This window comes from Apium graveolens, chromosome 4 (assembly GCF_009905375.1).
Source record: "Apium graveolens cultivar Ventura chromosome 4, ASM990537v1, whole genome shotgun sequence".
Taxonomy (NCBI): domain Eukaryota; kingdom Viridiplantae; phylum Streptophyta; class Magnoliopsida; order Apiales; family Apiaceae; genus Apium; species Apium graveolens.
Window position 1 is genome coordinate 228,045,045 of NC_133650.1, and position 27,034 is coordinate 228,072,078.

The 27,034-nt window shown below is 34.9% G+C and overlaps 1 protein-coding gene across 1 annotated transcript; it reads right to left on the reverse strand.

The window, feature by feature from the left end:
* Positions 1-3,925: 3,925 nt before the first annotated feature.
* Positions 3,926-23,523, reverse strand: LOC141720668 (uncharacterized). The gene is made up of 16 exons (XM_074523212.1): positions 23,239-23,523; positions 21,843-21,910; positions 20,756-20,911; positions 20,491-20,658; positions 17,435-17,588; positions 16,333-16,412; positions 15,689-15,964; positions 15,470-15,613; positions 8,202-8,336; positions 7,869-7,967; positions 7,302-7,358; positions 5,872-6,076; positions 5,300-5,418; positions 5,011-5,079; positions 4,475-4,573; positions 3,926-4,394 (listed from the first exon to the last, which is right to left on the reverse strand). The coding sequence occupies exons 1-16, from the start codon at positions 23,354-23,356 to the stop codon at positions 4,155-4,157; spliced, it is 2,187 nt and encodes a 728-aa protein (XP_074379313.1). The 5' UTR covers positions 23,357-23,523; the 3' UTR covers positions 3,926-4,154.
* Between the last annotated feature and the right edge of the window lie 3,511 nt (positions 23,524-27,034).

Consider the following 27,034-nt stretch of genomic DNA (forward strand, 5'->3'; position numbering starts at 1 on the left):
CTATGAGGCCCAACCGCAAAGGCCCAAGGCTCGTCCGCAATCGTAGGACTTCACAGATAATACATTTCCCTGCGCAAGGATAACACTCCGCTACAATTATCCCTTGATTTACGGACGCAGGTATAGCCACAGTTCACCCCAAATGTCGGACGCGTCCCTGTCCCCCGAATGAGGATAACTCACCAGATAGCAGGACAGGTGATCCCAAGCTTTTGGGTGCAAAGTGCGGGATGACTCCAAAGTTCTCCAACGAGGACACTCATTGAATACAAGAACAGAGTTCACAAAGCACACACCAAAGTTAACCCCGCATCCCCAACGAGGACACCCGTTGAATACAGGAGGAGTCCTTCAATCATCAGGCATACCCCTTGAGGCCTTCAAGCTTTTCACGGACATCCCCCTCCTTGACCGACTCAAGGAGGGAATTCTTCAAAAAGTATCTACAACAAATACGTTAGTTCCATAATCATCCATTGCTCCTTCCATCATTGCCTTGTCCTGAGGTTGTTCTTGTTTTCCTTGTCCCGGGTGAGGACAAGCTCATTGCGTCGTCATGAGCGAGGACAAACCCGGAGCGAGGACAACTTTTGCCTTGTCCTGAGTGAGGACAAGCCCGGAACGAGGACAAGCCGGGAGCGACGACAAGCCCGGAGCGAGGACAAGCCCAGAGCGAAGACAAGCCCTTTGCCTTGTCCTGAGCGAGGACAAGCCCTTTTCCTTTTTCGAGGTAAGGACAAGCCCGAAGCAACGACAAGCTCAGAGCAGGGACAAGCCCTTTGTCTTGTCCTACGCGAGGACAAGCCCGGATCAAGGACAAGCCTAGAGCGAGGACAAGCCCTTTGCCTTGTCTTGAGCGAGGACAAGCCCTTTACCTTGTCCTGAGCGAGGACAAGCCCGGAGTGAGGACAAGCACGAGGCGAAGACAAGCCCCGAGCGAGGACAAGCTCAGAGCAAGGACAAACCTTTTGCCTTGTCCTGAGCGAGGACAAGCCCGGAGTGAGGATAAGTCTGAGGCGATGACAAGTCTGGAGCGAGGACAAGCTCAGAGCAAGGACAAGCCCTTTGCCTTGCCCTGAGAGAGGACAAGCCCGAGGCGAGGACAAGCCCGAGGTGAGGACAAGCCTGGAGTGAGGACAAGCTCAGAGCAAGGACAAACCCTTTGCCTTGTCCTGAGCGAGGACAAGCCCGGAGTGAGGACAAGCCCGAGGCAAAGACAAGCCTGGAGCGAGGACAAGCCCTTTGCCTTGTACTGAGCGAAGACAAGCCCGGAGCGAGAACAAACCCAGAGCCAGGACAAGCCCGGAGCGAGGACAAGTCCGTTCATCCAAACTAGCCACGTAGTGCATTCCTCTTGATTAGGGCGCGCCCTACCCTGGGACGCGTCCACTTGTGTTGTGTTGTAGATTAAACCCAAACATAGTCCATATCTTGCATTTCTTTAAATGTGGCTGCATCCAAAGTCGCGTCATCATCCCGTCATGTGTTGCGTCCTAAAACCTAATCCTTCTTCCTTTTGTCCTAATTTAATTCCAATCCAAATTTTGACTGTAACATTGGAATTTCTTTTGAAAAAAGGGTATGAAATGTAACTCTCTCGAATTATGACTTTTCAAATATAAAAGAATTTTAGAAATATTACATATTTTTAAGATAAGTTAGATGACTATTTGAAAAAAATACGGTGATTAGAAATAATGTTCAACGAAAAGGAAAGAAGTTTGGAGAAAGATGGGAATAATAATGATTGATGAAAAGCTTTTAGCCAACTCGGTTTGAAACTTTGAATGCTTAATTCAGCCGCCCAATCTAGCACTCTTGGGTACAAAGAGAACACTGACTTGTCACCGAGTGAATTCCAGGTCCGTTACAATCAATATGTACTCATGAAACTCGTTAAAGGTTTAGTTTTTTTTGTTATATGACTTCTCTCTTCTCCTCTTTATTAAACTTTATAAATCAAGTTTATTTATATTAAATATAATATTAACACATAAATATAAAAAATATCGTCAATTAATTATTAATTTATATAAAACAGAACATTAAAACAAGAATAAATAAGATAGTCCAACTTTATATGTACATTAAAGTATTAGTTGAATTTTTTCTTTAATTCATAAATTTGAAACCTTTTACATGTTGAGGTTGTTTTCCAACTTAGGTTAAGATTACAATTATAAATTCTATTCCAGATCGATCTATATTAGATTAATACGTTGGTGTTTGTTTTTCAGTTTTTATAATGTTGAGTGATTCATTTTCATTTCAATTTTGTGAAATGATGATTTTATTCATCATAAGAAAAACTAATATTTCATGAGAAGGTTTTATCGAAAACGTGAGAAAACATAAACTTTCTCAGCTATATGCATCTTTTGTCCACTAATGTATCCCATCCTTCGTACCCCACAATACATTTAATCTATTATATATATAATAGAGCAATTATGGGATTGATGAAACATTTTATCCTTATTTAAATTATTAAATTACTCCTCTTAATTGTATGTTAATATTTATTTCAATTAATATATATTTATTAATTGCATCTAACTTAATATGTATGTATTAATTATTATGACTCATTATTACGTATATTTATTAGTACTTCATTGTCTTAAATTAACATGACTATATATATATATATGTATATATTTATCTTATTATGATAATACGATGAACTATTATAATAAAGTATCGTTATCATAAAACGGTGAAAATTAAATATAAATGAAGATTAGATTGAAACTTTAATGCTAAATGTGATGCACTGCTAAAAAAAATTCAAACGTATTTAGATATAACAAATATACAACTATCATTTATACGAAAAATGAACAAATTCGAGAATCGTTAATATTACTACACATACTTCCTGTTCATGAGATCATCGGTCTTACAACATATAATCCCGTTAAGATTAACAATTATGCAACTCACTTATCGCACTTTTAACAAAATACATTAGTTATTTTTTTAAAACAATTCATTCGTATTTTCAACATGTGTGGTGAAAAGATTGACAATCGTTATACTGAATACTGCAAACCAAAATAAGAAATTAAGGCAATCAAAGCAAATGAACTAATTTTTTTCTTAATCGATTAACATAATCTCGTTAAAAATGATTATGAATGTCCATGCTCGATGACACCAATTGTAAAATTTCAAAATTCAAAACACTTCAAAATATATAATTTACAAATATTATACATTTGTTATTCGATCCAACATTAGAAAAAAGATAATCTCACAACATACCATATACTTCATTTATATAATATGAACATGCTCCATACGTGAGTTTAAAAAACATCACGGACTATAGAATATATGAACCGGAGAATCTCATACTTACGGTAGAGTAGAAGTCATTCCACACAAAATTAATTTTCATAAATCACAATATGCTATATATTAATTTAACAAGCATGTATACAAATTTTAAAATATTCAGAATAAAGTATGTCCGTGCCTCGCACCGGTTATAAAGCTAGTTTTTTTTAAAGTAGCATTAAAGTTAAAAACGTAATCACACAAGAGCTTTGCCACTACTGGTATTCTGATAGATATATTTTTTCGGAAGAGACCTTGCCTTCTATTTTTGGAGATGAGTGTCAGTCTATTACATTAGTACATTATTCATGTTTACTAAAGCTTACAAAAAAAAAATTATACTATAAAATTTTCCTGATGCAAACAGATATTTTAATCACCTATGAGTAACATAACCCTGTCAATTGCCACTATTGTTGATTTCACGGTGGAAAAGTTGCAGATGGGCAAAAAAAATATTAAATTATATCCTTTAAATTGCAATAAACATGTTCAACAAGGGCATATAATTAAAAATTATCTCCGACTTGGTGGATGCACTTGTGCAACTGTTGGTGAAATGGAGTTTTAAATTTATGAAGCAGAATATTATAATAAGTTTTTGAATAACACATAATTTTACATCTTTAAGATACTGTACCTTGACTATTACATGTTCCTTGTGGGAAACAAGGATATAAAAAATCTAATCAAAACTAAAAACAAAATTGATGAATGTAAAATTGAATGTTCAAATATGCTATTTGCACAACTAAATACAAAGAATACATTCAAAGTAATATCAAAATTGGTAAAGGGCGTACACGTGATCGCCATCAAGATCTCTTTACTACAGCTGTTGCAAAGTGAGAATGGTGACTATATTCAAAGTACACCTTGAGTGATGGATCAAGGGTTCCTAAACGGCATATCAGATTTAAAGCAATGGCATTGTGTTCTGCAACCTGCTCAATGCGACGAAGTTCTGCCAATTTGTCTGGATTACCAGAAAAACTACTCTTTAACTCCTTCGCAATCTTTTGAGAATCTTTGAAGTAATTATACATATGTAGGGTCTGCACAAGTAACAAAAATAATTTTATATTTGAAGGAATGTGAAATTAGACAAAATTTATTCTCCAGCTAATTTACATACTGAGAAGCGTGCATGGCTAGTTGATTCACTGAATGAAAGGTATGACATTTGATCAGGGATGCAAGCTTTCTGCAGGAGCTCAAAGTGCTGGAAGAATCTCTGAGAAACAATGATAACGTGTTAAAATATTTCAACACAATCACAGTTTAAAAGGAAAAAAATGGAATCCTGAATTTTTGCAAATGCATAAAATGATGCATAAAAAATATTTACTACCAGATCAAGAGCATAGCTTATTCTCATTTATACACAAGGATTTTTCAAATCTTATAATTGCAATACATATACAGTATATTGGTGAAATACTGTGTACCGCAAAAATAAGAAGATTCATATGTTTGTAAAAAATTGTCAAACACTACAAGAACGATGTTTCTAACTTTTAGGAATTAACTATACAGTTATACTGCACACAAAAATCAAGTTCATAGTATTTCTGTACTTTGAAAAATGAGTTGATACAGGATTGGTAATTTAGAACTGCAAAACAAATCCAGCTAACAGAACAATATAAGTTTTTTTGTGTACAGTAATACCTCTTGCTCGGTGTTAAAAGGACCAAGAACTTTAATCGCCCTGTCGTGGTTCCTCAAAGCAGCAAGCATCTGCAGAAACTGAACTTATCAGCAAAACTGTTCAGTAAAATTCACTTACATTATCAGAAACATGTTAAACACAACCCATCTTGAAATCCAAAACAGGAATATAAACTTTTCACTGCCTCAGAAACCACTAATAAAGGTCATAGACATAAGAATTAACATATACACCGAACATTTTATGTGGAAGCAAATATTACAAAGTAAACTCTACAAATCAGATTACCATTGTGAGACCTTCAGCAAGATATATTTGGCATTGTAGCAACAAGACCACCGGTGGAAAGTGATAATCCTTTGCTGCATCTTTTACATTATCTTTTTTCTTCTTCCCCTTGCGTTTGGCTGAAAAATAGTAAAATAATATATTTGTAACAGAGGTTCATATGCAACAGGCTTTAAATACTATAACCAAAAATTCAAATTTGCAGAAGAGCAACCAGAACAAAACATAAGTGCATAACAAATAGTTGCTTCACAATTCATTATTGCAGTATAAGTTGCTCAATTAAACCCGACTGGAGTGATAATTTCTAGCTTAATTTGGATATAATTTATGAAGTTAGATTCAGGTTTAAAAATGAAATTAACGAACAGTGTAGAGATGTGGAAGTAACTTTAAAATTTGTGGCTGAAATTGTTAGTTTATATACCAATAAAGGTTGACTGGAGTGGACGGTAGACCAACTCTGAACTAACGGATAAAATTGACAAGTATCCTGACAGACGTACGCATCACAGATAAATCTATCATTATACTTGGAGCAAATTGTAAGTAGCTTTTAGAAGAATATTCACCGTTGTCATTATTCAACATCAATTTGAGATGCGTTTTCTCCGCAAGCTTAATTGAGACAACATATATATACCAATACACCATGCAGTAATCATTCGGAGAATATAGCTCCAATTCAAATCCCAACAAGAGGAAGCGTAATGCTATCCAGTATGTTTGCTCTTCTATCCAAACAAGGATGTGCTTCGATATTTTTATACTGATATTCTGCATGGAAAACAGTTAATAAATATAAATAAGTAGAATGCATGTAAGAAAAATGAGAACTTTTACAGGTTCAAGAAAATTCTAGTCAAGTTCACGAAAAAAACAAAATAAAATGTTATTCCACAAAAAAAAAGATCCATAAAACCTAGGAGACTATATGATCCAAAAGAGTAACATATGTAGCGATAGTAAAAGACTAAGACAAATAAATAATAGTTTCCTTATGCAAATTAGACGGTTTGCTATATACATATAGCCCCCCCCCCCCCACACACACAGACCCACAAATGCGTAGATGAAAACTTAACTGAAGCATTGATTTAATTATTATTAAACAATATCATTCACCTTTTACAAAATGAAAAATAAAATTGAGCACATCACTGTTATTAAAGAATTAATTAGGGTTTAAGCTTATAAATGAGACATTTCTAGTGAAGAAGAATATGTAAATCCGGATTATATACTAAGAAATTAATCAATATGTATTGTATTGTTTAACGCTTAATGGTCACTAGGGCGACGCCTAAAACTCACAATGAAAAGCCTAGAATTCACAAGGCAAAGCCTACCCTATTAGAATCAAGGCAGGCTGGACTCTGATGGTGCCTCAGAGTTACAAAGCTGGCAAGGGGCACCACAATGGCATGAGAACATGTGCTGAAGTCAATAATGCATCTCTATATATTTATCTTTTAAATGTAACCTATATATTTCTCTTGTTTCTTTTTCCTTTTTCCTTCCTCCCCCTAGTTCGTTCTATTTTTCGATTTTCTTTTCATGCTCGATCTTTTCTTTCATCTCGTTTACAGTAGCCATATTTAAAAACCAATTAATAAAATAATAAATATTATATAATTGAGTAGATACCCGTGTTTGAAAATGTATAATACATAAGCTATTATTATAATGTATATAACTAATATATTTGAGAACATAACCGTGTGAGAAAAATATCTGTTAAAAAGACAGTATCGACCTTTGCTATAATAATTAAAAACTGAGGTAAAACTTAAGGGACATGGTTGGCACAACTGTTGAAACACTCAGTTAACTGAGTGGAAGTGGCCAACTAAGAAGAAGAAGTGGAGGATTAATACAAGGAGTGTTATCATGACATGCATGCTCTGCCAAAGAACAACAAATAGCAAAAACTTCTTATATTAAAAAAGATTTCCAGAAAAAATTGTAAGAACATTATTGACACATAGGACCAAATACGTACCTCATCATTTGAAGTGCTTGCTACTTCTCCAAAATCCTTTCTAAAAGCCAGCTCTAACTGTCATACCAATAAGAGTCAAATGCATAAATCAGTTCTCAAGCATGTTTTCTGATATTTAGAAAATTTCCATTGGATGAGATATAACAGGTGCACAATGCAACAACAAAACTGAGAAATTGTCAGAGCCTTAATATTGCATTTTGACAGTCAATATTCACAGCTACACGAGTACACTTGAAAGTCAATTTAGAGCTGCAACTGAATCTAGCTCACTGCTAAACATGATCTTTTTTCCCAGCTAGTTGGGCTATATGCAATGTTATTCTCTAGTGTGGTTCTGCAAATTATGGTTTCAACCATCTCGATTCTCAAATGTATACTTGATTAGTTGAGATTGAGTAACTAAATACATAAATAAAAACTCGTAATGGATTGGCTGTAATTTGGACAAGATTCCATCTTACTATATGACTCTTGAGAGGATAATTAATATTATCATATTATATTAGGGGACACCGCTAGTTCATGAGCAAGATCATCTAATCTGCAGGAAGTGGATTGTCAAACCTGCAAATACAGGATTCTCCAATCTTGTATAATTTTTCCGAGCTTCCGCCTTTGCCAAGCAGCATTGGTACAAAGAATTTTTAGTGAAGTTAGCACTAGCTGCATCAAAATTATTAGAACGGTAAATATAAGACAAATAGCCCCAGTATTTTATTTATAATCTAACGCAGCTGATGCAAACAGTGGATGTATGTCAAAAAAAAAATTCTTTTGCTATATATAGGCCATAATAGATTGAAAAATGCACCAGTCAACCAGACTATAAGAGATTGAAAGATGATTTACATTTGGTATGAAAAAAAGGAATTAAAAAAAGGTCAAACAAAAAGTAACCTGCCCCAGCTGTAAAATAAATTCATTCTTTTGGATATCATGAATCTTTGCCACTTCGGGTAATGCAGCACCTTTACAGATCACAGCAAAGACAGGATCGCGTCCATAGAGTTTCCCATCTTGAACTAGTAGAAGCTGTAATCAACAAGAAAGAACAGAGAGGCATTAGTCAACAGATCACACCTTTGCCAAGCAGCGCACTAAGTTATTTGTTGCACAATCCTTTGCATGTGTATAATAAATGTCACCGAGCGGAAACAAGGATTTGAAATGGGGTAGATCAAAATCTGAAAAAAAAATCTAAGATCACTTTCTATTTAATTTAATCTCATTGAATTTCTTAGTAATTATCTTTATACAATTTAATTAGGATAATAGCGGTAAATGTTAATTCTTCACAATCTAATATATCTTCTCATACAACAAATAGTTACTAAATTTGAGACTCTAGTTTCCCCACTTTTGGGACCACAACCCGTTCCGCACCAGCAAAGGCCAAATAATGTCTCAAGCGAAAAGTGCATACTTTTATGTAGCATTCTCAACAATTGTGTTATTGTCAAAAAATATTAACTGCAAGGGACAATCAATTCATTCATCCTTAAATTATAGGTAATTTATTGTCTAGGTCTCTAATTAACTTGATTCAACATCTGATTGTATCTTAGTCACTCAACTTCAGAAAATCTCTGATTCAGGTCCTATTACCATTATCAAGCTATAAGATGTTAATTTTTGCTCATGCGGCACCTGATTGGATCAGATTATCACGTGGCAATAATAAAATTGAAAAATTTAAACATACATATCAAACACATGCAGGCGCACGTCTGCCACATGCTCACACAAAATCTAAGGAGTCCCGTGTATATTCTGCAAGCAAAACATGTTCTGCATCAAGAGACTCTAATATATATGGGATTGCGTAGAACCCAACTCTACGTAAATATACATATAGTGCCACACTGCCGGAAATACAAGTAGCCGTAAAATCAAGAATTTAAGTTGATACGTTTCCGGAATCTACCATTGACCGAGTAGCATCAATTTTAATTGTTTTCGTGATGCGGGACAATGATCAAAGTGAGGGATAATCGAATACAAAGATAAATAATGTGGATTAACCGCAAAAAAACCCACGGCGTAAGGTGATTTATCCGCAGAACTTCAGAAGAACCACCAACATTTTGATTTCTCAAACGAACTGCAGAAGGGAATGAATTTTTAGGACCACAACCCATACAAGAGAAACAATTTTCAATTCAATATCAATGAAAGTTTTTCAATAATGGCATATTACATCTCGTAATATTGGAGGGCATCCCAAAACTTAGCTACCAAGTAAAATCTTAATATTAAAAAAGTCAAATCTTTATATTAAAGGAAACAAATGATTTTATTATTCTACTACTACATTCTAAAATATTCTTAAAATATCTATTAATCTAATACAATTAACATCAAATAAATTATCTTGGCAAAAAAAACATCAAACAAATTATAATCAAATCTACTTTAACTAATAACATAAAATTCAATACAAATTAATACTTTAATTCCTTGTTTTGCATCATTCTCCTCGCATTTGAGAAAAACTCGCCCACAAGTTCTATATAAATTTAAGAATCAGCACACAAGGAGAAGGTTTGCCCCCAAATTTAAAGACATAAAATGTCAAACCCATGAAAAATGTCTTTAGAAGCAACATCAATATGTTTCACTAAGATGACGATGTTCTCCTTCATAACTTCAACTTTAAATGCTTCCTCTCCCTCTACATTTTCAAAGGTTAAAACACTGAAAAAATGCCTTCTATACCTCTTGTTTTGTAACGTTAAAACGCTAAATTTTAGGAGGTTTAACCATCTCATTTTCTTTGACCATCACAAATTTAATATCCTCTTGGTGTCTACTGGGTTCTTTTAGCACTTTTTCTCAACCCCATCTAACTACTAGGTCATCAACCAGCACAAGTACACACATTACAGGTGGCAAAATCCGACACGGCCCGAACCCCGACATGAATCCGATTTGCAAAAGTACGAATTAGGGTCTGGTTTTTGCATTTCGAGTCGGGTTCGGGTTGGATAAAATTTTACCTGAAAAAAACGGGTCATTTTCGGGTTGACCCGAACAACCCGAACTCGATCTGTTCATTTAACATTCATATATGCTATATAGTTATATACCGAGAATACATATTTATATTTTGCTTTTGGCCCAACCCACTGATGAATAAGCCAACACATTCCACAACTTATTGATAAACTCTACTTTCTATTCTATAGTTATTTTTATTTTACAGACCCGCCTGTCTCAGGCTCTCTCTCTCACTCTCTCTACTCACTATCACTCTCTCTGGCTTCTCTAAGTTCTCACTTCTTCAAAATTTAAAACCTCACCATATCAATTATCATATCTATCAAATTCTAACCAATACCATATCAAATATCCTAAGTCCCAATCTCTCAAACCCTAACCATTTCAAATATCTCAATTTGGTCATTAGATTGAATGTACCATGTTAATTGTATGTAATGATTGCGTGATGTGTGTGTATGTAGACGACCGAGACAACGATTATTAGAAAATAAAAGCATATCAATGACCAAGTAGCGGATAATGATGAAGAGGTGATTTACAAAATTGAGATTTCGACTAACAGGTTGGGGTCGAGTCAGGCCGGGTCGGGTCAGACACGACCCATTTGTACTCGTGTCAAAACAGGTTGTTTTCGGGTAAATTTTAGTTAATCTCCTTTTCCGTTCGGCAATGCTAAAACCGGGGCCGTTACCAACCTTTTCTTTAATTCCTGAAAACTGTTCTCACATTTCTCCGTCCATTCAAACTTCTCTGTCTTACGAGTAAGTCGTGTCAAAGGGGCTGCGATCTTCACAAAGTCCTGTACAAATCTACGATAGTAGCCGGCCAATCCTATGAAACTCCTTACCTCTGTGGGTATGGTTGGCCTTTCCCAATTTGAGACCGCCTCTATTTTGGAGGGGTCGACCAATACTCCTTTATTGATCATATGTCCTAAAAACTGTACTTCATTCCGCCAGAATTCACACTTCGAGAATTTGGCAAATAACTGTTCCTCTCTGAGTATTCCTAGAGCTATCCTCAAATGCTCTGCATGTTCTGCCTCAGTCCTGGAGTAGATCAAAATATCATCGATAAAAACTATCACACACTTGTCCAAGTACTTCTTAAATACTCTATTCATTAAATCCATGAAAGTCGCTGGGGCGTTGGTTAATCCAAAGGACATTACCAAGAACTTATAATGCCCATACCTGGTACGGAACGCTGTCTTGGAAATATCTTCGAGTTTAATCTTTAGTTGGTGATATCCAGTTCTCAGGTCGATCTTGGAAAAATAAACAGCATCCTTTAGCTGGTCAAACAGATCGTCTATTCTAGGTAATGGGTACCTGTTCTTTATGGTTAGCTTGTTCAACTCTCGATAGTCGATGCACAGCCTCATGCTCCCATCTTTCTTCTTAACAAATAAAACTGGTGCTCCCCACGGAGACACACTGGGTCTTATCATACCCTTATCCAAGAGTTCCTGCAATTGGATAGCTAATTCCTTCATTTCTAATGGGGCTAACCGGTAAGGTACTTTTGAAACTGGCGCCGTCCCTGGGGCCAATTTTTTTCTGGATGAACAGTTATGTGAATAGTGTCAATGAAGAGTAAATTAGAATAATGGCGATGAACAATGCCTGATGAACAGTTTTTTTTTGCAAAACCCTATATATCCCACCAATTAAGAAATTTATGTAGAGACCACAGCTATTAATACCACTTTGATGCTAGACAACAATTAAAACAAGGTAAAAACAGATAATTGTAGATTAACAGCATAAGTGCCACTACCTATAGAATTTTTCAATCGTAGAAGAAAAATCTCATAATGGATCATAATCCATAACAAAATAGAAACAATTCTCGATTTTAATATTCAATCAAAGTCTTCTTTACAGTAAAAAATTACATCTCATTATATAGGAGTAAATCCCTAAACTAGCCACCAAGGCAAACCTATATAATAAAGGAAACAAATCCTTTTGATATTCTAATACTATAATCTAGAATAGTCCTAAACTATTTATCAAATAAAACTAATAACTAACAAATTACAAGCAAATGTATCCTTAACTAATAAATTAAAAAAATAAAAATTAATATTTGAATTCCTCATCATTTCTTGTCTAAAGTTGGGGAACTTTTAATTCCGCCCTAAACCCTGAAATGCTCAATTTTCTGGGCCCGCAACCTAGAATCCTCATTTCACAACCCTAAAGCCATTAATCATATCACAACAATCAGGGAGATTGGAGGAATTAGAATGTATTAGATCTGAGAATGGAGAACGGAATGGAGAAGAAACTTGTCATATTTGTTACATCATGTTACAACAGCTGCGGAACTTTGCGGAACTTCTGTATCTTATCGTAGTAACAAAATAAGTTTAATTTCAGATCAAATACACACATACACACACATCTATAAGTACTGTAATATGAAAGAAGAGTACAAATAGATGTAAACGTAATTGCAGTCTATATATATATTATAACATACGAAATTTCTATTATGTGCCCATGGACACATGATAGGCGCGGAAACTTATAATTTTAGTGCATCTTGATTGGTTCCTTTTTTATAATAGTGGTGGACCCCCCTGCATTCACAGTTTCACACCAAATCCACCAATCCAATTGGCCTAAAATTATAAGTTTCCGCGCTTATCATGTGCCCGTGAGCACACAATAGAAAAACCGTATAACATAAAAAAAATGGGTAAACGAGCATTTAAATTATATGTATAATTTTCAAACTAAATTGTTATTTCCACGTCATATGCCACTAGCGCCACAACATTACTCAAAATGTCATCAACCAGATCAGTTAAACTCTAGGAAGCAAGGGTGCGGGTGCGGAAATGCGGGTACGCGGTGCGGGGATACGGGAGTTCACCAATTTCAAAAATATGGGGATTCGGGTGCGGGGGATACGGAAAATATAAAAATATTAAAACTATATATTATATATAATATATATACACATATATGATCCAACAGTTTGCATTTTAATTAAACAAAGTAGTCGGAAAAAAATAAAAATGGTCAGTGAGTTTGCTCATTGCTGCTAGTTAGCTGCTCTCCATAAAATACAAAACAAACTAGCACGTGCACAGCACTTAACAAATTCTGATTATAAATAATAAGTAATAAGAAAATTGATTAACTATTATAATTAAAAAAAGTAAAAATGATAATTATATATACTATTAACTGAAACGACACACAATAAGTCGTTTCTTTCTTTTCAACAGTCATATAACCCCCCAAGCCCATATCATGTATATACATACAATACACACAAACTTCAACCAAATCAAAGTCCAAAATCATCGATAGTAAAAACACATATGTACATCTCCAAACATAAATCGAAGACTACGAAATCAAGATGGAGATAAAGAGAACATACGATTGTAAGTACATAAACGAAGAACAGCGGCGGCGAACAACCGGAACGGCACCGACGGTGAACGATCGGAATGATTAGGTAAAGCCGTATATTTGTTTTAATTAAAAGTCAACGAAAAAAATTACGATCTCTGCTCTTCCCGCACCCCGACGAATCTGATAGACAAAATACAGGGACACGCCGGGTGGCGCCCCCCGTGCGTATCCAGCCGCACACCCGAACGCACCCGCACCCCTGAAGTATTTAGTACGCAGTTCTTCAGGGGGGTGCCGCACCCCTGCTTCATAGGTTAAACTAAACCTCCGTTAGCAATTCTTGACGGAAGTACACAACCTAAGTTACTCCGACTCGCGTGCGGAGAGTCGGATACGACACATATCCGGGTGTCGGATTCGTTTTTATAAAAAATTTAGGACACGCGGACACCGTCCAAATTTTGGACACGGGTACGGGGACACGGCATTTTTTAATTTAAATTAAATATATATATGTGTATAAATATATAAATTAAGTAAAAATATTAATTAATTTTGTAAATTAATAAAATATATAGCAGTGTTGGCTTATTAAAATTTGAATCGGAGAAGTAACTTGTCGTCTGTGTCATTTTTTAAGATAGGCATCCAGCTGGCTCAGTGCTTTTAAAAAAATTGTAATACAAATAAATGAATGTAGACACCATTCTGTCCAGGTTCATTTTTTATTAATGCTGTATATACATAATACATACATATCTTCCTACATCACGTGACACCACGTGAAAGCAAAAACATTTTTGACTTTGTCTCCTCCCTTCTCCTTCATCTACATCCACTTTTTCTTCTTTTTTCCACCGATGATCCACTCAATTTTCCCGTTCTATTTCATCAGATCTGATGAAACTAATACGTGCAAACATGTATACAGTCAGCTTTTTACCACTGATAAACACACAGCTTTCCCCGGCTACCTGCAAATTTTTTCCGGCAATTTTTTCCCGGCGACGAAGGATCCGATTTCACACACACGAATCCAACGCGTATCCCGCGTCGTGTCCCGTGTCGTGTCGTGTCAACACGGGTATGGCCGCCTATTCCGGCAAGTCGGAGTAACTATGGACACAACTCAGAAAGCACTTAAAGTCCAATATCAAGTCAAATAATTCAGGAACCTAGACTATAGAACACCTAAAATTCATTAAATGGTGTACATCAATTGCATGAAGCATGGATTTGAGCTCCACAAAAAACGTTCAGAGACTTCAAGAAAATTGTTTAGTATCCAAATAATAATGCTCACAATTTATAATTTCTTTTACAAACACAAATAATTACTAAATTCTGTAAACTAATGTGAAAGTCTAGTTTCCCTAATCTTGGGACCATAATCTGTCCGAAACCAAGGAAGGCCAGATATGGCATCAAGACCAAAAGTGCATGCTTTATGTGGCATCGATAGCCTAATATGACCATTAAAGGAAAAAACACTACTTCAGGCACTTGAACAAGCATATTAGCCAACGGTCAACACTAATGCTTCACTTTTAATGCAACAAGATGTTAATTATAACAAGAGGCGTTGTTGGTTGGTTAATTAGTTACATTTCATTCGTGAAACAGTAAACATGTATGAACATTTGAATTTCTTTGCAAATGTTTTAAATACATAATATAAGTTCAGATTCATAAGAAGAAGAAGAAGCAAATCTTCGACAATGTAATCGCATCTTTAAAGACAAAAAGAAGCAAAACATGCAGAACTTCAACAATGCGAGAAGTAGAACTGACCTGTAGATGAGCTCTAGCAACCAAATCAGGTTTAAACTTTTGAAACTCAGTCACGAAATTAAGAACACCCTCAAACAATGGATCCAATGGATAAGAGCATATGATATCTAGATCGTGAAGCAGCTTTTGGAAATACTCAATTGCCTGTATATTAAAAAAATATAAATAACCTCTGTGAAAGAATATGAACATACGCGTATGTATATCGTAAATTCAAACCTTCTTCCAGCTAAGAATCTTGATTGCTCGAGGTGGTGTAGGAGCACATAATCTACTATTCAAAGTAGGATCAAAACCAATTGGTTGACGACCAGATGCAGTCGTTCTATCATCAATTTCATCTTCATACGACCCGCAAACGCAGTTGGACCTTATAAATACCGCTGATTTAAGTATGCATTCTAGCTCTGACAAGCACGAGGCTATATGTTTCCTAGCTAACTCGAAACCTCTGCCCTGAGGCCGCCTCATGCATGTTATGGCATGATAAAAGTGCTGAATAAAAATAAATACTAGTAGAAGTTAAAAAAATAAACATTAAAATACTTGTGCGGCTAATAAAAGAAGTAAAATAGGCCAAACAACAGATAAGAACAACAAATTTACAGCAACTTTACATATAACCACATTAGTGCGCAAAGATGTTTCTCCACAAACGAATAACAAGCCAAAAGCAAAAATGTTGGCGATCATCAGGAGCATATTTTAATCAATGTGCTGTTTATGATGTGTTTTTTTATATATTTCACTGAATTAATTTTTTGTCATCTGGGATAATGTTTTGGCCCTTTGACATGTACATTAAGAGTAATCATAAATCAGGTCTGCACGAGGAGCATTTAAAAGAAAACACAGGGCAAGACCTTACGAAAACGCAAGCGGCATAAAACAGCTGTGCAGTATCCTTCTTCTAGATCAGAGTTAGTTTGTAGAGGCTCTATATCTGCATAGATATCCAACCTTGTGAGTGAATTTGGAAAACACACATAACAAAGGTACAATAACAGAGACAAAGAAATCATTGATAGATCAAACGAATGCATCAAACGAATACTCCAGATAATCTTCATGACAAAATAACAGTTCATAGAGATTAGCAAGACAACAATTTAGTCATCTTAACTTCCAGATTCTTCTCTTAGTTATAGACATTGACCATGTAGAACTGATGGGCAAAATAGTGGTAGTTGATACAAATCAGGCACCGACCATCACTATTGCGAAAAACTATAAGAAATCTGTATTAGTGTTTTTAAACACTTTCTTATAGCATTTGGGAGTTTGTTTGAATCACTATATACCCAGGTTTATGAATTGCATTGTCTACCATCATTATTTAGGCCGATGGTATAGGAACATGTGGAAATTAACTCAAAAAAAAACATTTTAAACACCTATACATTGGTTCAGATGCGAAAAATAGGGATGATGGGCACAGGGTCCTGATTGACATATATTACCAAATACCAACATGGCAAGAATCGCCAGGTAGGCAAGTGTGACACCCTTGTAGTGTTCAGGAGAACTGCTGCAGGAGAAGAAAGTAGAAGAGGTTTCTGGATTCAATTCATTTACAGACTGGAGCGCCGAAGACAAATTAGAAAGGAATGGCTTGCAAACAGATCTGGAAGTCAGTAAGTGGACAGAGATAACAAACCATGGAAACAAGGTGCACAGGTGACTAATTTTGATTAATGCACTTCAGTTCAGCTATACGTTTTTATAAAGGCATCGGCTGAGTAATTAGCATAGCTACATTGACATGACTGCCAAACTCCAGGTGTCAAATCAAGGATGAAGCTAGATGTTAAAATCTGCAGTTCTCATTTTCCAAATATAATCTACTAAGACATCAAGCAAGATATCTTCTATAGAATCACCCACCCACAATCCAGTCGGCAATTTTTGATAAAACCATCAATTTACAGCACCTCTAATCTTAATAATAGAAGAGGTCTGCAATACCTTCTACTACTCTCTTTTTAGATGATGATGGTGCTTTGCAAGCACGCAATTGGCGAGAAATTGTTTCATCTACAGCATGTAGCATAGAAACGCACTTTTCATCTCCATCCCCTTTTAAAGGTAACCCATATGTCATTGTAAAAATATCCTCCTCCTGAATTAAAATGAACTTCGCATGTTAGCATAACACCAGTAACACACAATTAGTGCCAGTCAACAAAGAAACTGAGGATGCTATTATCTGAATGCAAATCAATCAAGCTGCCAAACGCGACCAAAAAATCCTATATACACTGAAGATAGAAAAGCAAAGTTTGTATTAAGGTTATCAAGTTCTTTCTCACATCCCTATGACTCCAAGTATTAGAAGTACTATTAAGAGTGACACATTTAGACTTGTCCACTCTGATTCTCCATTTAAGCTAGCTTATTAACTTAAGAGTATGTTGCATTCTGGTGGCTATGCTGTATAGGTTGTACCATGTTGGCTATATTACATCATGCTATAGTACCCTTGGCTACATTTTTGCTTATTAACATTGTACATTAATTTATTTCTATATTCCTAAATTAAATAACTTTGTCTTGGTGTACTTAATACATTAGTCAATTTATATACAATCACCAATCTGTCAAACATCAATAAACCTACATACTCCATGATTTGCACTGGAAGCACAAGAGGAGTGTGCCATGTTGTCCCCCAAAATTACGGTATTTACACTATGTACCAAAAATTAACAACCAAGGAAGATCAGATGAGGTCAGAGAAGAGCAATCAAGTTTAAAAATTTTATCTACTATGCTCCCAGAATTTTCATTTTTTTCTCGAGTTTTTCAAGGGGAAAAAAGAAATAAGGGGTTCGAAACAAATAAAAAAATTGTTACATGAAAGAATCTAGAATCCCTCAGAATCATCCAAAATAGGGTAATAAAGTTTTGGGGAGAAATTCTTGAATATTGCTCTTTCTTGTTCTTCTCCATTCTCCTAGAAGAACAAGAATTAAAAATCCTCTTAACTTTTTCTCTTTTATCTTTTTCTCCCTTTTTTACTTCTAATTTTAAACTTAAGGATGAAGGTGAATTTTTTTTATAAACCTAAGTCAAGGGTCTTCACGTAAGGATTGAACTTGGCGGGGTCACTTGTTTCTTTATCGATGTTGTTAAAGGGGTAAAATACTAATTTTTATCAGTGTTGGGTAAGGGAGATGGTTAATCAAGAGGATTTGCGAGGTTCTGTCAAGTGTGAGCTTGCAAGCTTCCAACCTCAACTCAAGCAAGAAGGCAACTTCAAAGAGGCAATGGCCTTTGTCATTTATCCTCGACTAAGTGGAGATATAAAGGCAATTATTAATTACGCCTTATGTGAAAGTAGGCAGAATTACACAACAGCCTCTAAAAGTTCTAGAAAATTGCCAAAGAGCCATTGCACTTATGTATATTGACAAATTGGTTCCCGCAACTTCTAGATTCAAATTTTTGAATTCTGACAATTTAGATCAGCCCCTATCCACTGTGTTCAATTGCAAAATTCCGTGTATTAAATCACGTCCAAACAGACAAGTCTACAATTGAGAGAATAAAAGATGATATTTGTCATCTTGAAGATAAATGTAAGTTATTTAAATACGAAGGAGTTATATAAAGCATAATATGAACTTAAAAACTTGAGATAAAAGTCAAAAAAGTTAAATTTAAAATAGGAGATGAAAGGCATGAAAAGAGACAGCAAAGGTTTTATTAAAAGTTTATACATTGACTTCCTTTTGAGTTTTGACAAAAAAATCACATTTAGAGGTTGCAAAAATAGTTAAGGGAGATAAAATCGCACCAGAAATTGAGCAGATCAAGATAAATATACGAAATATTAGTTGCATAGGATAATTGGTTGTTTCCAATTCAACAAGTTGCATAGAGCACAAAACCAAAGATGCTTCTAAGACATTGTTGAGGAATCTTTTGTAGTAAATGTTCCAATTAGAGAAAAAAAATGTCCAAGGTCAATCATATTGAGTTCACCATTCCCAAAAAATCTATTTGAGGCTCCTCACTTGCCATTAAATGTTCGAAGTTTTTTGCATTTTAGCAGTTGAATGAATTTTCAAGGGTATAAAAATTATCTTGGTTCTATGTCACTCTTACATGGGACTTATCTCACTCTTACATGATTCTTGACTTCTAAAAAACTCACGGTCGAGTTTTCTGAGTTTTCTCCAACAAGGGAAGAATGAAGGGGAACAAAAGTGAAGATATTTTATATTTGTAATTAATTAATTTTAATACATTTAGTACATTTATAAAATTTATTTATCTATGTATTTTATATGTGCAGCTAGTAGTATACTCAATACGTAGCACAATACTTATAATAAGTTCAATCATTTTGGGCCTAAAGTCCATCACATTTTTTTATTAGGTATTCATGTAGTCCCTGCATATCATATTACACTTGGTTAAAATAAATTAATATATATATATATTATAACATTGAACTAAATCTTTTCTTAGGTTCCGATCCACTACTTTGTATCCCTTTCGCGGTTGAGAAACCCGTTGGATACTGAGTATTCTACCATTAATCCACCCAAGTCATCTTTTTAGTGTTTTACCACATATATTCTCTCTTCCTAAATATGTCTTACACTTTTTTTGCTAGTAAAACATGTGACTTTTGGATTAATATTTTGGAGTAGAATCGAAAACAGAAAAAGCACTTGCACAACTCCCTATTGATAATACAGCACGAATTGTTTCTATGATTCTCTCTCAACCTAATAAACTATGCTTGTTGAAACTAAGAATCGACATGGGCGTGTGTATACAAAATGCAATATGCCAATGCATGAATCAACTTAGCTAATTTAGTATACATCACAAAGATCATTTAGCTATAATAATTAAAAAGTGCTCTGATACTATCACACGTCACATGTTACCACCTTTTAACTTTACCATATTGTTACAAGGTAAGATGCATAACACTGGCAAACTATTAACATAAACATGTTTGTCCCAATAAATAGCAAAAGACCAAAAGAGTAGTTGGAACACATTACTTCATGTGTGCGTGCCTCAGAGACAGCTGAAACAACAGCATTGCAGGTTGCACGAGTCACTCTGCAATACGAATATAATAATGCGTGCGATGACGTTCTTTCGAGCCTCAGGAGATAGATGCAAGAGAAAACAGTTTGTGCCAGTGAATGGCCCTTGTGCCAAGTTGCCTGCATGTGTATACTAAATTATGTTTTTTCCGAATATCGAGGTAATCATCAACGAAATTACACATAGAAAATATAGCAGATGTAACACAAACAGTACCTCACAAGCCAGAAGATGATCCATGATATCAATTATGCACTGAACATCATCGGTTTTATCCGAACTCACTGGTATTGGAGCAGCACCATTCTCAATGGCTTCATCAAGTGAATAATATCTACAAACTATACCTGAATCCATCTTTGGGTCCATTATCTAATAAAAGTACATAAACATTAGGTCAAAATAGGATTAGATTAGGCAAAGTAAAGTTTGCCATCAAATTTCAATTGAATCGTGAAATATTTTATCGTCAAATTACTTGCAATATAATAGTGGTATAACACCCTGATAGTCAACAATATTAAACTTTTTTTTCGTTAATTTAAACAATATTACTCTTTACTTTTGGGGGTTTCACAAGAATAAAAAATAAACACTCGCACAAAATCTGAAATGGAAAAAATTAAAATTAACAAAACAATCAATTATCAGTCCCTATGAATTCAGAGAAAATTATCTGGAACAAATCTCTTGACAGCCAGTAATAGATGTCAATTAACAATGTGAACTTTACAACTGCCGCTAATATTATTATATTAAAATTCATTCACAAAACTATCTACAACTTCTGATATACCCTATTGTGTGCATGTGTTGCACGGATTTTGCGCTACTCATTATTAATGAAGGGCCTTAAAACAGGAGAGAGATGGATGGTACCAACTGTCACCTGCATAAACAAGATGCATCTTATCATTTTATCACAGTACTGGTATATAAGGGCCAGTATTATATGAATATATAGTTTTTGGATGGTGGTTAAAAAAAAGGTTGCCTAAATACCTAAATTTTAGGTATCGAATGTTGTGGCAATGTCTGAGAGGTGTCTGATGAGTTGCATTACAGGTTCTTCCTTCTAAATGACAGTGGTACCTAGGGGATGGATAAATAGCAGGTCCTTCTAAGCTTGCTTACCAGAACAATGTCTTCAAGTTTTCTCCTGCTTTTACAGCTCAATACTGAGACACACACAATACGTACTAGCCATGATGCATGATCGATCACTACGACACTCACTAATTAAACAGCATATCCACTTATCCACCAAAACAGGAACTAATTTTGGTTAAGACTGCTATCTTACCTCCAATGCAGACATTGCAGCAAATAGATTAAAATTTTCTCCATGAATGAGATCCCCATCCCAAAGATCTGTAACAAAAAAAAGAAATTGGATTGGATTGGAGAAAAGATGTAAAGGCAAACATTTTAGAATGAGATCATTATCTTAATTTCACGTTCATGAATATAGTGAGGCTCTTTGTTTCAACTAAAAGTAATTTGATGCATAATCATAGTCAATTGTGATACTTGCATGAATTTAACTTTTCATTAAGAGGAAAATTGGTGTTTTGACACTGTAAACACTAGTAATCTCTAGAAAGGATACTTTGTGCCAGTGGTGTAGCCAGCCACAAACTTCAGGGTGTGCCGACTGCCAACACAAGCTAAACTTTTTTCTACCAGAAAAATATAGTAGTAAATGAATATATTGATTGCAAGTAATAGTATGTAAACTTGTGCCTTTCTCTACAGAAAAAACCTACTCTTGATACCAGACTAAGTCAAATTCAGATGTGCAGACATGAATACATGAAAACGATGAATTAAAAGTTGGTAAGTTAGTGGGACCTACTTAAAATCATTGAAGAAAAATGTGCTTTTCTTTATTAAAAATTGGATGGAACATGCCAATTAGGAAAGTTTGAACAAATGGATGGGATGGAAGGAGTAAGACGGTTCCCTAAAAGTACACCCCGTAAAAGTGGCATTACTAGATTTTTGAGCAACTTCTGTTATATTACCTGATCGAGGTGTCGTCAGTGTTTTCATTCAAATAAAAACTGGATACAGCTACCAACATGGCAACAAAAGTTCAGAATTTTGAGTTCTTAAATAACTGTCAACTACATACTTGACAAGAAAAAAATGAATATCCAACAAAAGATTGAATATGCTACAGAGTCACACACACAAAAAATGCCTGGATGCAGAATAATTTAACTAAGGATAAAGCTTAAAAACAGCAGATTAAAAACTAATAACTCATTGTGGTGAACAGGTATCTTGCATTCATAAAATGAGGACTCATACGAAAAAATAAACAAAAGACGTCCTTGGCAGTTGGCAACACACATAAAGAAAAGATTGTAACTGTTTATAGGCATAATAAAGGCAACACTTCCTCATTAAAACCAATCCAATAACAATTCAACTAGCGATGAATATAATCCTATATAAAACCAAAACCGTAAATATCCTAATAGCAAAAAACAGGCATTAGGTTCCAATTCTCTCCGTCTTTCCCCAATCAACAGACTACGAATGATTCAATAACTACAATTCAATTATAAAACAAAAAAAGAACAACTAGATTGTTACTCATTAGTCACTCAATCAACACGTCATCCATAATTAAGCAATCCAATTATAATAAAAACAAATATATATAATTCGTAAGCTAGTGAACAATAATAGACCTGTACAAGCGGAATGAAGGAGAGAAGAGACGTCGGTCCAGACAGTTTGGTCACCGGGCGGAATAATAGATTTATTGATCGGAGAAGGGGCTTTGGATCCGTCGTCATTCTGCGTCATTTTCCGGTTAAAAACGTTACCGGAGCTCCGGCGTGTATTAAGTGTGTACAGTGAAGTCTACGATATCATGAGAAGTCTCGTAGTGGAGACTCCGTGTGTACAGACCGAGAGGGTTTTAGGGCTTGGTGTATGTATTAAATGAGACGGCTCCTCCTCAGAGATCTAATGTAAATTTGTTAGCTTAATTACGGTTATCTAACAAAATTTATATGTACACACAATCGATTTAAAATTATTTTCTACAATAATTAACCGGTTAAGTCAAAATTCGCACAATTTTTTTAAAATATGACCAACCATGATCAACCAAGTTAATACATGTATGTGTAACTTTAATTAATAAATATTTTTTCAAATTTTACTCCAAATCGCCTTTTATAATACCTGACGACTGATCATTAATTTTTTTATCGTAGATAACCCGCAGCCGCTACCCTTCGAGTGCGCACTAGATAAACCCTACGGGTTCACGCAATAGCCTGCAAATCACGTGAATCAAGGTAAACCGCATTTAAACGACAGGCTCTGACTCAGAAGGTATAATCATAAATTCTCCTCCCGTGAGATTCGAACATGTGACCAAGATGATAGTTTTCCTCTTTTTAACCAACTGAGCCAACCCTTGCGGGTGACTGATCATTAGTTTACTCATGGGTAAAAAAATTTGCCCACTACCCAATTCCTATACATTTTGTTATATCCATGAACTATTCAATTAACTTAATTTGACCCATCTTAATTAATGGATTGTTATTTTTTGAATTTCAAAAATAAACTATTTATGAAAAATATCTACCAAATCAAATTGTGTATGATTGTCTCCAGTCTGTTACATCTCTCATTCCCTCTCTGTTTATTCTCCTCCAAATATCTCTCTCTCTCGATCGATCGATCGATTATCTGAAAACATTACAACGAATCACCATGGCATCTCAAATTTTTATTTTGACACGGAGCCAATAACAAAAACATGTAATCTCAAGGTATTGCTTCTAAATCGTACAGTGTAAACTGTTATCTTAGATTCTGTGAAGTTTTCATGTGAAAAATCAGACTAGATATTCTTCTGATTATGTTCATTTGTAGGATACAAGCGTGGTCGTTGACGTAATATTGAAAAAAATTTGAACCCATCTCATGTCACGGATTATCAAGATATCAATTATATTTTGATGCTACTGATTTGTTGATTTCGTTAAACCAGATTAAAAACGCCGCGTTCGTGGTAGAAATGTCATTTCTATTCTTACAAACATGACTAATCTCCAACGTACAGAGAATGACCAGATGATATCGGTCAACAATGATCCATGTAACCTCTGTTCTTTAAGTTTTGCATCATCATCCATGTAACCTCCGTTCTTTGAATTTAGAAATTATGTTTTGCACGTTAATAAGTTTCTCTTTATTCTTTTCTTTAGTTATACATGGATCTAATCCACCAAAAGTGCGTGAAAATGCATTGTCACAAATAGATAGTAGCAAGGAGAATTAGAATCTAGATATACAATCTACTAAATCCTCTTTTAGTCGATTGAATCATAAGCAGAGCCAATGTCTTGCGTCTACAGCAATTCAAATGAAACTAAAAAAATCCTTCTTCAACCACAAGTATTTTCTGATTCTCATTTTGTAATGGTGGAAACACTTTGTTAGTTTTAGTAGAGTTGATGTAGTTTCTTTGTGACTGTTACAGGTAGCAAACTTTCACCGCTCAAGCAATATATGACTACGATGAATGCAGTACATCTCGGCCGAAATCCTCTACAACCAATCAGCGGTAAATTGACATATGAAACAAACTACCCTGAACATGAATTGCAGAACAATCATGTACATTATTAAGCCTCATACTTTATATTTAGTTGGTATTCCCCCTTACATGGTGCAGGTAATTCTTTTAACTAGTTTAATCGAACACCTCTAGCAAGAGGTGTTGAATGTAATCATGTATCACAGACATCGGGTTAGTCCACTTTGTTATGTTGTTTACTTCTTACTGTATTAATAGTTTTGTCTTTATACGCATTGATATATTCAAGTTGTACGATATCATGTTCAGCATCCTGTAGAATTGAAAATAAGGATCTCAAAAATAGTTTACTACAAGATATTCTGCTTGAAATATGTAGTCAGCCAATTTTTGGAGAGCTCTCAATACGTTCGGTAAATTTAAGTAATCAGTCTCGGCCCAATCTTGACGCTGCCACGCCTGGTAAATTGCCAAAACTTAGTATTCAGAATTAGCATATTGAAACCTAACAATATTAATGGATCATGCAGATTCTGAAATTGATTATTTATATCATGAGACAACAGCGACAAATCTCAATAAAGATCCAGTTGACTGTAATTGCCACTCCAGTGTTAATGAAAGTTTAACCACAGGACCTTTGTTATTGGAAAATCTCCATGACGTTCAGGTTGACACTAATTTCTAATCAAGTTTTGAAAAACTACTTAGCAACCGATGCGAGCTCAATACGGTCTCAAAAGCAAAACCACTCCTTACACAACCTGGTAAACAAGAATGACCTGTTAGTTACAAATCAAAGGTTAAAGATTTCTATTTGCTAATAAAATTTTCATGATTGGAAATTGCAGATCAAAATAATAAAGTGAGGGTGTGTGGAAAGAAGTATAGTTCCAAGGATCACAAAGTATTCCGTAGTACACTGCCGTATGATACAAGGTTAAGCGGAACCATTTTACACATGCCTGGAAGAAACGCGTCACCTTCGGGTGCTTCTCAAACATTAGGCACAACTTTACGAACGATTTTTAAAAAAAAGAACTTAATATGGTAATTTAAAAGATATTGGCTGTCACTATTATCTTCGTTTATTTTGCAGACCAAAAAAAACTACGATGCGTAGAAATACTCAATATGTCATAGAACACGTAGTATTTTGTAGTGCACTACCATCTTCTACAGGGTTAAGTGATAATTTCCTATACACGTCCGCGAGAAACACGTCACATTCACACTATTCTCGAACATCAGGTCAATAATTCTAAATTCTCTTAATCGAACAATATATGTCCAATCCGATCTTAACCAGTATTGCTGCAAATGTATACATAAGTTAACTAAAATGCATCTCATAATTTATTAATGTTTTGATATATTGTGCAGATGTCCACATATGTGGAAAATCGTGCACAACTCCTAATACTCCTTGTGTGCGTAAAATACAATCCATAAGATTTTTAGGTCTGGTTCACAATTATGTGCATAAATTGTTAGTGTTTGTGCCCTAGAGACAACACAATTATGTTTTATTAAGTCTTAATTTACTGCGATATAAATATTAGATAAATAAATATCCTTGGAATATGATATGAATTATATATCTTTAAGTACGTGACTTAGAAATGAGATTATGTGAATAGTATCGATATTCCCGAATATCCCTAGTCGAGTATTATTATTAAGGGACAATAATAATGCATTAAGACTAGTGTTTTAGTTGACTAATGATCACATCTCATTGATCATAGGTATAAAGATACTAAAGTCGAAAACACAAGTAGATGTAAATATACTTGGTTCTAGATAGACCCAATGTGAGATTGTACATGTCTGTTGTGTCATAAGTAATTCTCACAGTGATAATGATGTAATAGTCCTTCGACTTGATATCATTATATTTCTACACGATGATTAATATACTTTGA